We start from the raw sequence: 14241 nt of genomic DNA, 5'->3' as shown, positions 1-14241 counted from the left end.
TAGTGGTTAGCTTTTCTGTTCTGTTTTGTCCTTTATTATCTAGCCAGAGCACCTAGGGCTCAGGGAACCATCCCTCTGACCTGCATGCCTTGCCCAAACAGCCCAGAGTCTGGCCGAATTGCACCACAGACAGCACCTTGTGTACAAAAGCAGCTTATGAGGTCTATCATAATTTGGGAACTGATCTTTTCATTAGAGGGAAATTCCCAGCCTCTTTTTCCCACTGAGCTTTTATACAGGTTTCTCCCCTCATGTTAATCTGAGGAGCTTTCATCATCAAGTTCAAACAAAGATGTTGTGTCTCAAAGTGTACTGCAGTCAGCAGTACTTCAAGAAAACTTATTTTTCTTGATATCATTTCACAATCTATAAGAGAAGTGAAATCCTGTGTGGACACACCCTCGCTCTCTTTCTCACTTGTGGATCAGAGGTTAAAAGAACCAAATTGCCGAGTGTGTTGGTTCACTAGACAATCTTGCTAATAAGCATTTGAGGCCAAGTCTATAGTTTTTAAGGCCAGAAGGGGCCATTATGTCTGACCTCCTGTATAATGCAGGACATAGATTTCACCTGATTGTTTCCGGGTTGAGACCAGCAGCTTGAGGTGGTATCTTTTGGAAAGATATCCAACCTTGATGTAAAAGGTAATCTGTTCCAAAAGTTAATTATCATCAGTGTTACAAATTTGGATCATATTTCCAATCTGAACTTTGCTGACCTTAAATTTAAGGCACTGGATCTTCTTTTGCCTTTTTCTGCGTGACTAAAAAACCTTCTAATATCTGAAATCTCTTCCCCCTGCAGGTAATTATAAACTGTGATCAAACTGCCTCTTAAACTTCTCTTTGTTAAACTAAATAGATGGAGGTTCTTTAGTATCTCACTGTGAGGCAGGCTTTCTAGGGCTTCATATTTTCGTGTCTGTTCTCTGAAACCACAAATCATTCTCACAGCTCTTCTCATTCCTGACATAATTGAGTTGACTACAAAAGAGCTTCACCAAGACTTAATTGAGATCCTTATCTCTTTCTGTCAATAATAAAATCTCTTATACTAAAAGATTGAATATTACCTTTATTGACCTGTCACATCCATTTCAATCACCAAATCATAATACCAGTTCTCAGAAACCACTCAGCACATGTAATTCCCTGTGTCAGAGACTTGGACATTCTTCAGCTTTAGAGACATGTTTCCTGTTTCATTTCATGTTGAAAGAACTCTATTTAATCCTGGTATCTCTGATCTTGTTTCTTCTTTGTTTCCTCTGGAACTCAAATCTATATTTTCCTGGGGTCAAACAAGTCTCCCATGGAGAGTGATGTCCCCAGGGATACTTGTGGATATCACCTGGCAAGGGAGGGGGTAACGTCTTCACCAGGGAATCCAATAACAGGCGATTCAGGGTGAATGATTTTTATTCACCTTTAGGGATATAGAGATATACATTTTCTCTGTTTCAGATAATTAATCGATGAATGCACTTTATGATGTAGAAGCAGCCTGATATGAAACAAGATAGTCATAAGGTTCCTGCCCTGAATTTTACAGTTGTATTTTCAGTTTTTAAATTTTGAATGGGATAATGAAATTGGTGTTTCAGGCTGTGATTTTAGGCACCACATGGACTCTTATTATCCCTGTGAAGTTCACTTGAGTTCTGAAGAACTTTACCCTGTTCAGCTGGATCATCTACAGTTCTGCCAAGCACCCAGGATCCCACATTCCAATATGCAGAAATGGGCCTCCTTCCTGCTGTGCAGGAGCCAGCAATCCTTGCAAAGTGCCGCAGAGATGAAACAGCCTCTTCAGGTACTCCTGGCGTGATGCACATTCCTAGCAATGCAAGTTGCTGACAAGGCCCCTAAAGCACTCCTGTGGCTGAGAGCTTCATAAGGATATGCCAATGCTGCAATTAGACACCTGCAGCTGGCTCATAACAGCTAACTCGGGCTTGCAGGTTTGGGCTATGGAGCAGTTTAATTGCAGTGTAGATGTCTGGGCTTGGGCTTCATTTTCTTGGGCACTAAGGGTGTAGAAAGGTGAGTGAACATTAGTATCCCAATTGTAGAGTGAGAAATGCAAGGGAGAGAGAGATTAAGTGACCTGCCCAAAGTCACAAAAGGAGTCAATGGGCAACAAAAATGATTAGGGGGCTGGAGTACATGATTTATGAGGAGAGGCTGAGGGAACTGGGATTATTTAGTCTGCAGAAAAGAAAAATGAGGGGCTATATTATAGCTGCTTTCAACTAAACTGAAAGGGGGTTCCAAAGAGGATGGATCTAGACTGTTCTCAGTGGTAGCAGATGACAGAACAAGATTAATGGTCTCAAGTTGCAGTGGGGGAGGTTTAGGTTGGATATTAGGAAAAACTATTTCACTAGGAGGGTGGTGAAGCACTGGAATGGGTTACCTGGGGAAGTGGTGGAATCTCCTTCCTTAAGGTTTTTAAGGTCATGCTTGACAAAGCCCTGGCTGGGATGATTTGCCCTTCTAGGACACTTACATTGCATAATTTGTTCCTGAGACACACCTGCACCTCAGTAAATCTGCCTCCTCAAAATACCTCTGCACCTTGACCCACACAGTTTAAATACAAGAGCAACAAATATCCATAAAGATGGATTTTACTCAGGTCAGTTTATTTGGAGACACCAAAGAACGGAAGGAAGTTGTATAATTGAAAAGCCAGGGTGCAGGAATCCAAATGATAAGCACAAACAGCTAGCATGATGCTGCATTATCCAAATGGATTATTTCAGGTTGTATTTGTTGGACAGGTGATGTTCAAATTGATTTTAAAGCACCAGGTATTTTTAAAGTGTTTCAGTTGCATTGAAATAAGCAGCTTTGGATTCTTCTTAGAGGAAGAATAATGCATGAAAATAAAACCACACAAAATAAGTAGACTAAAAGAGGAAAAGAACATGTATTTGGTGTTTAGAGTAATAACAACACCTGGCTTTTATACAGCACTTTTCATCAGTAGATCTCAAAGTGTTCTACAAAGGATGTCAGTTTCCTTATCCCCATTGTACAGCTGGGGAAACTGAGGCACAGAGAGACTGTGACTGCGCCAGTGTCACCCAGAAGAGCAGCAGAACTGAGAACAGAAACCAGGTCTCATGAACCGCACTCCAGAGATTGATTAACTAGGTTATACTGCCTCCCTCTTGGTATCGGTTTATATAAAATATATATTTTATCATGAGAGAGAGAAAGAGAAGTATTAAAATCTACTCTCTTTTTTCCTCCATCGGTAGAATAGTTTTGTTTTTGATTATTTGAGATGAACTGGGCAGGTGTTTTGGAGACACAAGGGGGTTTTGCTTGTTGAGAAAGTTCCTAACACTTCATGACTCATCTTAATTCCTAAACTGCTTGAGCTAGTGTGGGAAAAGTAGAATATGAAGCCCAGGAGTCATGTATAAACTACTTCAAGGTTTCTGAGGAATATAATAAATTTTGTGTGGCTTAAGCTCCATTAGTGACTCAGGAGCACCTACAGATTTATATAATGTATTAACAAAACTACTATAACTACTGGGATCAATAGAGCCAAAGTTAGAGAATTATCCCCATCAGTGAAATACACCCAGAGGCAGGTTCCATGTTTACTGAAATATGGACAGTTGAATAAAAAATACATCATAATGACAACACCACTCTTTGAGGTCTAACCACTTACAAAGGCAGCAGAAAACATCTGCGGACTTCCAAGAGAGCATAAAGTTACACTCTATTCATAACCTTAATTTTCTGTATTGCATAATCAAACTCTCTCTTCCTAGTATTGCTTTAGATGTCACAGGGGAGAGCTAATGTGCTTTTTGAAGGTTTGTATTAGAAATTTAATTTTTCTTCATAACCATTCCTGTATAACTCCTAATCAGCAACTGAATAATTGCAAGATTTTATCCTCTTCTCTGTGGGTAGCCATCCATAATAGTGTCTTTTCTAACTATTGCTACATTGTTTGGCAATATCACACTTTCATTTCCCCTCCATCTCAACACCCCCCGCCCCCAAGATTTTGTCATTAAAGTATTTTCCTGTTTTAAAAAAATGCAACAAAGTTAAAAATATTTCTATGAAGACAAGTCTCCTTTCAGAATTTATTGATTTCGACTTCTGAGTCAACAAGCCTATGACAAGCGTTTTTGTCTCTTTTTCTTCTGTTTTATGTGTTTTATTTTATCTTCAATTTCTATTTGCTTATTTTACTGTTTCTGGTGTTTCACGTGTTTACATTCCCTTCTCCCCTCTGTTTTGAATTTTACTTCTCTAAAGTAACTAAAGCTCAGTTTTCCTTTCTTAGAGGCTTTAAAGGAATAGGGGCTCTGATGGGGAGGATTGCTAGTGGTTTCTGCTCACCTGTGTTGTTCCTGGGACTGAGGAATGGGTAGTACCAAATTTTATTATTAAACCCTGCAGGGATAGTTGTGATGAGGGACATATGTCTTGCATCATAAAATGAGATTCTTCCCTCTTCCTGATCCAGAAAAACACCAATCACTTTATATTTCATATCCTTCTTTTCAATCTTAGCATTTTCTATGCTTGAAAAAAAGTCTCCCTGGGATCTCTTCAGAGACCAATATCCCTCCTCAGGGAGTTTCTCTGCCTTCTCTCTTTTCACTCTGTCCCTCGCCAACTGACTAAGCACTCCCAGCTCCCAATCCAGTTTCTTCCCCACTTCCACCTCCCAGTAGTGCCTCCCTGCCATAAACCCCTCCTTCCCCACCACGAGCAGGGCCCCGGAGGCTGCATCCAGCTCAGGAGATGCAGGTTCTTGCCAGACTCTTTTCCGATCCTCTGACAGTTTGAGTTCTGGGTGTTTGCAATCCGGATCCAGAGTGATGGGAACTGGGGAGAGAAACCGGAATGGTTCCCTGGTTAGTAAGGAGTGAATCAGGGACAGTCAGAGTAAAGAGAAGAGACAGGGAAAAAACGGGGAGAAATGAATTTTAAAATGACAAATTCATATAAACATAAGCATACCAGTAATTTACACACTCTGCAGGCAAAGTCCAGCCCTGGGGCAGGGAGAGGGCATGGGGAGCTCTTCCTGTTCTTACACTCCAGTACTGGAGTAAGGCAGCAGGGGAGCTGCTAAGGTCCCTGCTGTTCTGTTTTTGCTCCAAGGGAGCAACATCTGCTGGCTTTGGGCCAGGAGGAAGCAATTTCTGGAGGTGAGATACAAGCTTCTCCTTTGTGAGTAGCAGTAAGGAGGAATAAGGAGCATATTGCATACACATCACTCTGACCCATCCTGCCCTGCTGTGGTTGGATGGCTGCTGGACGTGCTATTCAGATGCTCCCACTCCTTTAGTGAAGAGAAGCAGGATACTTCCTATGTGTTGCTATGGAAAAATGATTAGGAAAAGTACTAGAGGTCTGATCCTGAAATGTGCTGAGCTCTGTAGCCCAGCAAAGTGCATCAGAACACGAGTAGCTGAACTGAGTGCAAGTGTTTCCTTGGATCAGGTCAGAGTACTCAGCACCTTGCAGGACCAAATCCTATGTGCTGTATAATGTGTGTGTGTGTGTGTGCGTGTGTGCATGCGCACGCACTCTCTCTCTCTCTCAAGGCAAGAATCATACAATGCTGTGCCACATTGTAAGGCCACCACAACTGACCAGAAGGATGTGAAATTCTAGTGTTATGTTATAAACCACAAGTGCTTTAAAAACTGGACTCAAAGGGTGAATTACTCCTGGAATGAGGCTCTATTCTGCAATTGCTTTGTCTTTAAATAAGAGGCTTATTTCAGGCTTGATCTTCCAGACACATGGTCCATCCCAGAGCTCCCAGTATGAAGGGGAGCGTCAAGCAGCACACTTAAAATGGTGCAGTCAGGTCCCCTGCTCTGCCTGTAGAACTCTGGGAATGCTCACAGCAGATACGCTCTTCCGCTGCCAGCTTAAACACCATATCGCTAACACTGAACTCGGTCTTCTTCCCAAAACCTTCACTCTCCTGCCTTTCTCCACTGCTGGAGGCAACTCTGTCTTAACCCTGGTGCACAGACTCACAACCTTGGTGTTATCTTCACCTGGTCTCTCTGCTGACATAACTTGTCTGTTTTTTCTTCACAACATCTCAACAATCCACCTCTCCCTGCCTATCCCTATGACTAAAATGCTTCTCCAGTCCTTGGTCATCTCATGCATCCACATTTCCCACAACCTCCTCCTCTCTCACCTCCCCAGTTTGCACCTCATATCCCAACTTTCATTTAAACCAGAAGAGGTCAATTCAGGCTCCTCACATGCTCTGTGTCTCACTGTCTCACCTGTCAGTCACCTTCTTTAATCCCTCCATTGTCTTTCTCTGACCCTGCACATCAGGATCATGCTTTTCATCCACATCTTCAAGGCTCTGCATAGGGAACCTGCCTCTGCACCTTCGTCTCTCACTATTCCCTCTTTCACTCCACCAGATTCTCACCCCAACATTCCCTGTTTATTCTTCTCCCCCTCATCTTTCTGCCTTTTCCCATGCTTCCTCTTATTCCTGGCAACCTCTCTTCTCTTAGTATACAAGGCACACATCCTCTCTACACTGATGTTTCTTCTTAGGTAAAACATCACTAATATTAATCCACAAAAGCAAAATGCTGTTGCAGAAACACACATACACCCAAAATCATGTTATAAGACATAAGTACCATTTAGGTTTTATCCATAACATGCAGTGTATGAATATTTTTCTCTATTTATTAGGCACCAATAATGGGGCTTGTAGTAGAAAGAGAGAACCTGAGAACCTGGAATAAAGGGCCTGGTATGAGGCCTAAGGCCTGAACTAAAGTCAGGCCCTGCTGCTATAAAGGAAAATTAGCAAAAGTCAGGCTATGAACAAAAGTCAGGCCCTGTTACAAAGCAGATGCCTGCTTGCAGGTTCACTATCCAATACATGAACTTGGCAAGGAGAGGGCTGGCATAGCAAAAAATACAAACACTCCTAGACACAAAGTATTCACGTTCCAGATGGGTAGTATCGGAACACTCTGGTACTAGGTTACAGTGTAAATACACTCCCCAAAGATAGTACCGGGACACACTGACCCCTCCTAAGGTTAAGATCAGGATGACAGTGCGGTGGATAGAGATGTTTTGAGTGAACCAATAGGTACGAGGTTAAGAGTGGTAACTAACCATGTCAGAGGGGCAATACGTGATGTGTTTGTATCAGTGTATAAGAGGGATCACAGAGGGGGTGTCTGTCCAGACTAGGGGGGAGCGGAGAGTCCTGCTGCTCACTGAGCCGAGTTCATTGTAACGGGCATACATGTCTTAATATCCCCATAGAGTCTGCCAGGTGCTATTACCATACTTCACTGACAATCAACCTGGCCAAGAGTCTTCACTACTGACCCAAGTCTGTGGTCTTTTTGAGCAATTCAATTGAGGTCTGCCGTGTCAGCGATCTGCGCAGAGACGACATAGCACACAGAAAGAACACACACATAGCTAACAATTGACAACAGGGCTATTCATGTTTAGAGTCATGCTCGTGTTTAAACACTGTGCTGGACTGGGGCCTTCAACTGTAAACTGTTCTTGACAGAGACCAGACCTTCCACATGTTTCTACAGCATTGAGCTCATCGTTAACGCTTAACAGATAATTATTTCTGTTGAGAAACAGGTCAATACAATAGAATTTAAGGTACCGAGGGACTGAGAGATATAACATATGTTTATATCATCTGTAAATATATCCAGTCAATGCACAAGGAATGATTTTCAATTCAAATATTAATTTGTCAAAGAAAATCTCATAATTTACAGATAACAGGTTTACTGTATGCAATGGAACTTACCTGCATAGCTCTGAGCTCTTCTCAACTCTACAGAGGGAAAAAGCAATTACTGCCTTGACAATCTATGGCACAGGGAAATACAATGGAGTTTAAAATATCTTCTGTCTGTCTACCCATGTGTTTATAGCACACTCATCTCCATGCTGTTTTAATCTAATTAATACATGAGCAATAATTATAATTTTCATTTAAAGAATAAGCGGATAATTTAAAACCAATCAACTTACCCAGCTCTCCTGAGAGTCGATCTGAAATGAAAGGAAACTTCAGTCACTGACCCTAACTAGTTCTTTTCTGATACTGTTTTTAAAATTCTAAGAACTCTGTATAAACAATGCTTAGACAATGGGGCTCAGTCAGGCAATTTTTTTTGTGCTAGTAGTTCTTTAACCATGGTAACAGTCCCATTACAGTTAACGAGACTACTCACCTAAGTAAGAACTAAGCTTTTAGTTTTAGAGCTTCTTTACTGGAAGAGTGGCAATAGCATGGCCACTGAGGCTGAGATTTATGAGAGCTGGGCATCTATTTTCCTTAAGCTCCCTTGAAAATCCTAGGCATAAATGTTATTGACAATGATATGTTACAATCTCTGTGCTGTGACTATCAAAGACACAAAGCAAAGAGCAATGTTGGTTCATTCCATTATATAAATACTTCCCCAACATCTTTATATTCAATTGTATTCACCAACATCTTTATATTCAGTTAACTCAGCCATTCAAAGTGCCTCTAGCCAAAGGTGACTACTGGAATCTGTTTTTGTAGTTGTAGCCTCATAAATCGTACATAAATTATTGTACCTATATCATACAATCAAGCACCAGAAATAAACATTTTTAGTTCTTATCTGAAACATCATCATTTACCAGTGCTATTGTCTAGCACTGTTGAGTCCTGCCTCACAATTTTTGTGTGATACTGATGTACAGTGTAGAATGTGTTAGCTCATATGATTGTTGTCTCCCTAATAGCGATGTTGCAAAAACGAAATGAGCCAAATTCATCCCTGTTGCAGTTCCAATGACTGCCGTGGTTTTAAAACAAAGATAATTTCTTAAAAAAATAACAAAACCTCACAAGCATTAACATTGATAATCTCAGCACTGTGGTTAGTGCACATCCTATCATTATATACCTGAATCTGTGTAAGTATAAAGATGTCATTACCCTTTGCATCTAGGCTATAATCCTAAGGTAGACAGGGCCACTACATTTTAATGATTTTGCAAGTGTGTGTGTGTATCACCAGCGCCTTCTGCTGGATGGAATCAGAACTGTTCACCTGCATTTCACAAGCCCTATATATCTAACAGTTATTGAAGACGTTTGTTTAGCTGAAGCAGTAGGTGCCTGTGTTATAGAAATAGGAGAGATCTGGGTTCCATCTATGTTGTTGTCATGGAGGTCCCAGTGGCCGTGATGTGTAGAATAGTAACATCTGTAGTCTTACTTAGATTGTAATCCCCTTGAGGCAAGGGCTGTCTTTTTGTTCTGTTTTTGTACAGCACCTAGAGCAATGGGGTCCTGCTCTACATAAAACACCTACTAAATAAGGTACAGCACTGAACACTATGGGCTCTTGGGTTATGCCTGAGGATACTAAGTGCTACTGTAACTCACCTAACAAAGAATACACAACATCTAGCAAGTGCCATGACTGGGATCTTACAAAGTGGATATTCACCCACGAAAGCTCATGCTTCAATATGTCTGTTAGTCTATAAGGTGCCACAGGACTCTTTGCTGCTTTTATAGATCCAGACTAACACGGCTACCCCTCTGATAGATGCTACTGTAATTCATCAAATATATATTGTACAGCTGCTACCACAGTGGAGTTTGGCTAGGTGTTATAGTAATAAATAAATAAATAAAAATTATTTGTGCCCACAGTTTTGTTATAATGTATTGAGAGAGCGAGAGAGACTCATGATCAAAGGAGAATGTTTCTCAACCCCAAAAGAGTGGGGATAACGGGCCACATGCTTTGCTTTCAAAATACAAAAAGCAGGGGTCACACCATGAAATTAATAGCCAGGTTCAATACAACAAGAGGAAGTACTGTTTTCACCCAACACCCAGTCAACCTGGTATGTTGTGATGGCTAATTTTATAAATGGGTTCAAAAAAGGACTAGATATATTTATGGAGGACAGGTCTATCAATGGGTATTAGCCAAGATGGTCGGGGATGCAACCTCTTGCTGGAGGTGACCCTAAATCTCTGATAGCCAGAAGACAGGTGGGGAAGCTTAGGATGGATCTCCTCAGAATTGGCTGCTCTATACACTCCCCCTGAAGCTCTGGTACTGGCCAGTGTAGGAGACAGGATAGCGGGCTAGATGGACCTTTGCAATGACCCAGTATGGCAGATCTTCTGTTCCTGAAGTGGAAGCAGAATCTCACAGGCTGGTATATGACTACATTTATTGGGCTCCACTTTCCAGATGCCCTGGGCAGACTCACCAGAACATTCACCTCTTTTATTCTAAGACAAGTAACAAAATAGACAAGTTTTCTTACCAATATTTTCTTGTATGTCTTGAATTGCTGCAAAATAGTAATTAAAATTAGTGCAATGAACAGCAGAGAGAGAATAAGAACTGAGAGAGTGAGCAAAGAGAGAGTGATCCATGGAAAATGTTGTGAAAACTATTAATAGAGAATTCTACTATTACCCATGCATAGCAGGGATCCTGCTAAATTCTCACTCAATATTTAATAGCCATCTGAAGAGGCTTTGAGTGATCTCTGTCATTATTTGTATTATTTGTAGTGTGCCAACAGCATGTTACAAGCTTTAAGACATTTAACTCAACAAGGCCCCTGCCACTAAGAGCATGTAATGTACACTGACAATTTCCTGTAGAGATGAAGGATGCTATGCAATAAGAGTGACTGACAAAGATGTTTAGCAGAGTCCTCTTAGTTAGTTCCACAATTAATCTTTAAATGCATGTATGTTTGTTTAATATTTCTTTTATCTCATTATATGATGGAGCAGATCAGGTTTTTTTTAATTTCAGAACTGTGAAGAAATTATAAAGGGGAAAATTGGAAAAAAAGTTTGTGAAAATTGTTTCCATTTTTTCAAGCAGCTTTACTTTGTGGAGCTCTGGTTTACAGGCATTAGAAGTGAAATGTGTTTTAATAAGAGACTTGCAGTTATAATGTGGAGGGACTTTGGATCATCATTGGTCGTGAGGTTTTTAAGCATGGGGACACATGGGAAGAAATCATGGATGAAAAATGGAATGAAATTTGCAGGTGAAGCAAAGAAGGTGCTGGAGGAGAGACGAGAAACTATTTTGGAGAAATGAGACAGGAGATGAATTTTAGGACAACAATCACATCTTTGTTGTAGATTGCAAGGGAAAGCCAGTGAAAGAATATGAAGAGAAAGGTGGACTTAGATCAGGGGAGAAATTAGGTGACTAGTCAAGCAGAATTTGAGTCAATGGAAAGTGGGAGGGGATGCGGTGAGAGTCTAGCAGGTTGTAAAGGTGGACGTTGTGGTGGTCAAGCTGAAAGCTGGAGAAGACTTTTGGTGATGGAAATTGAGTAGAATGAGCCAATATCATTGTGGAAGAACACAAAATAGTCAAATCCTGCCAACTCCATCAACCTATGGGAAAATGGAGAGAGAGGAGAAGGAAATGATGACAAAGCTGCATTCCAAGGGTGATAGAGAAGGGAGGAAGAAAACAGGGATTTTGAGGAAAATAAATTTGTTTTGCAGTTGCTAGTGGCAAGACAGCCTGGGAGTGGCATCTGAAAGGCAATCAGAGATGTGTGACTGAATGGAGGGAAGAGCTAAGAGGTGAAGAAGATGATCTATGAGTCTTTGTTTTAGAAGAACTAGTATAAGCTGTGTGCTCAAATGATGTCCCACAGGGAGAGAGGGCATAGGAGAGGGTCAAAGGCATAGAGACACCAGTGGAGATCTCTATCCAGTCCCTAGTATGCGAGCAATGATTATGATGTCAGTAAGTAGGCAGCTATGTATGATCACTTTTTCTAGTGTTCAGCCCCATTTATTAATAATCTCTGACAGTGACTGAAAATAAAATACATATAATAGTCATTCAAATAATATGCTGCTGTTCATTTTTATAAAGCAGCTTATTTTCATTTATGGCAAAGCTCTGTCTGTCTACACTGAGTATTTTAATAAAATGAGACTTACCTATTTGATCTGTCCTTTTGTTTGTCTCTAAAAGAGTAAATGAATGAAAAACAAGAACAAATGCATGTTACTGGGATAGTGATTGGCTTTAATTGAGAGAGTTCATGGATTTCAAGGGTAGAGGGGACATTGTGATAACCTAGCCTGACCTCTTTTATAACAGAGGCCAGAAAGCTGTCCCAAACTAAATCCTGGGTTCCTGGGTGAAAAGCTGTGAGGTGGGCTGTGACACTTTATTCCATATTATTCCATTGTTACACCAGATTCAAGTCTTTGCAAAATGGATATGAAAACAATTTCTAAAATAATAAATAACCCATAACATTTTAAAAACATCTAAAAATGTCTCTACATACATCCAAGAAAGAGCATTTCACTTGGAAATGATCTGCATTCAATTATCCATATTTAATACTGAAAATCTAAACTCATATAAGAACTTGACTGGGCTTGTTAACCAGACAAAAATATTTGGGGATGGTGGCCTTTCTTCTATACATTCACATGAACACACATAAGAGAAATGACGAACCATAAGAGCATTTGCAGACTCACCTAGTGTGGAGAGCAGACGTTCTTTTTCTGAAAGAAATGATATTTAAATATCATTGTAAGATAGAAGGCAAATGTTGTTTAGTCTATTTTATGGCATTTATGAAATATGCATTACACTTTACACCTATTTCTATAATTTATTTTAAAATACAATCATTCATACTGTATGGGTCAAATTCTGCTCTCAGTTACAGTGGAGCAAATCGAGTGTAAACTCACTGATTTAATCCATGATCATATCACAATGTTTTTTACTTTATTTGAATAGTTGTATAGTTCACTACATTTTTAGGTATAACTGAGAATGGGCCTTGTTTGTTAAAAAGTCAAAATTTAAAATGTTCATGCAAAACCCAAAAGTTTTTGTTTTAGAAATGTGCAGTGTTTGAATGAATACTGTAGGTTTTCCACAGAACATAAACACTTTCTGGAAGAAAAAATAGTGACCCCCCCCCCCTCAAAATTTTGAACAGGCCAAACTTTGGACTTTGTTGAAAAATGCAGTATTCCCGTGATTTTGATATATCTCTCACATACAGCCTTAGACATTAGAATATATTTGACTGACAGAGGAGTACTGCCTTGGACAAACGGTTTATCTCAGCCAACATAATATATTAACATAATCTGCCTATGTATATCTGAATGAAACTATATAGCTAACCAGTATCAAACAGATCCCCATCATTCATGAATCAAAATCTATTAATACTTTTTAAAAGTAAATTACATAATATTTTTTCATTCTCAGATTGTATTTATGTATGAAGGTTTTCTGGTGTTATATGATAGTCTAAAAATTAGTCTTGTTTAATCTATCATATACAGTTATTCAGTCATTACATAAACTGTTCTTAGTTTAAATTATACTTTGAGTGATTTACTCTTGGTTCCTTTCTTATTTTTTATAGTGGATTATAACTATAAGCTATAACTTTATCAGTAGGAGACATTCTCCCACTGACATAGTGCTGTCCACACCGGCACTTAGGTCAGTGTAACTTAAGTTACTTAGATATACTTAGGAGCTTATTCAAACCTCTGGATAAGACAGAGTCTGTCTGGGCAAAAATCACACTGGGAAAGCAAGCTACTAGAGCTTCCCCTGAGATAGTGCTTGGGGTGTGCTACAGACCACTGGGATCTGATTTGGATATGGATAGAGACCTCTTTAATGTTTTTAATGAAGTAAACACTAATGGGGATTGTGTGATCATGGGAGACTTTAACTTCCCAGAATTAGACTGGAGGACAAGTGCTAGTAATAATAATAGGGCTCAGGTTTTTCTGGATGTGATAGCTGATGGATTTCTTCACCAAGTAGCTGAAGAACCAACAAGAGGGGATGCCATTTTAGATTTGTTTTTGGTGAGTAGTCAGGACCTCATAGAAGAAATGGTTGTTGGGGACAACCTTGGTTCGAGCGATCATGAGCTAATTCAGTTCAAACTAAATGGAAGGATAAACAAAAATAGATCTGGGACTCGGGTTTTTGATTTCAAAAGGGCTAACTTTAAAGAATTAAGGAAATTAGTTAGGGAAGTGGATTGGACTGAAGAACTTGTGGATCTAAAGGCGGAGGAGTCCTGGAATTACTTCAAGTCAAAGTTGCAGAAACTATCAGAAGCCTGCATCCCAAGAAAGGGGAAAAAAATCATAGGCAGGAGT

General features: G+C 40.0%; 1 protein-coding gene across 1 annotated transcript in view; it reads right to left on the bottom strand.

Annotated features, from left to right (window-relative positions):
- Positions 1-2903: 2903 nt before the first annotated feature.
- The window catches only part of LOC120394302 (butyrophilin subfamily 3 member A2-like), a 31757-nt gene continuing 20419 nt past the window's right edge, over positions 2904-14241 (bottom strand). Inside the window, exons 8-13 of the mRNA XM_039518555.1 lie at positions 12574-12600; positions 12019-12045; positions 10356-10382; positions 8058-8078; positions 7831-7857; positions 2904-4868 (exon numbers count right to left, since the gene is read on the bottom strand). Coding sequence (XP_039374489.1) covers positions 4303-4868; positions 7831-7857; positions 8058-8078; positions 10356-10382; positions 12019-12045; positions 12574-12600 — 695 coding nt within the window. The 3' untranslated portion in view covers positions 2904-4302. The remainder of the gene's footprint in view (positions 4869-7830; positions 7858-8057; positions 8079-10355; positions 10383-12018; positions 12046-12573; positions 12601-14241) is intronic.

Source organism: Mauremys reevesii, unplaced genomic scaffold (assembly GCF_016161935.1).
Source record: "Mauremys reevesii isolate NIE-2019 unplaced genomic scaffold, ASM1616193v1 Contig5, whole genome shotgun sequence".
NCBI lineage: Eukaryota > Metazoa > Chordata > Testudines > Geoemydidae > Mauremys > Mauremys reevesii.
Note: the sequence above shows the minus strand (reverse complement) of the source record. Positions and strands in the feature narration are given on the sequence as shown.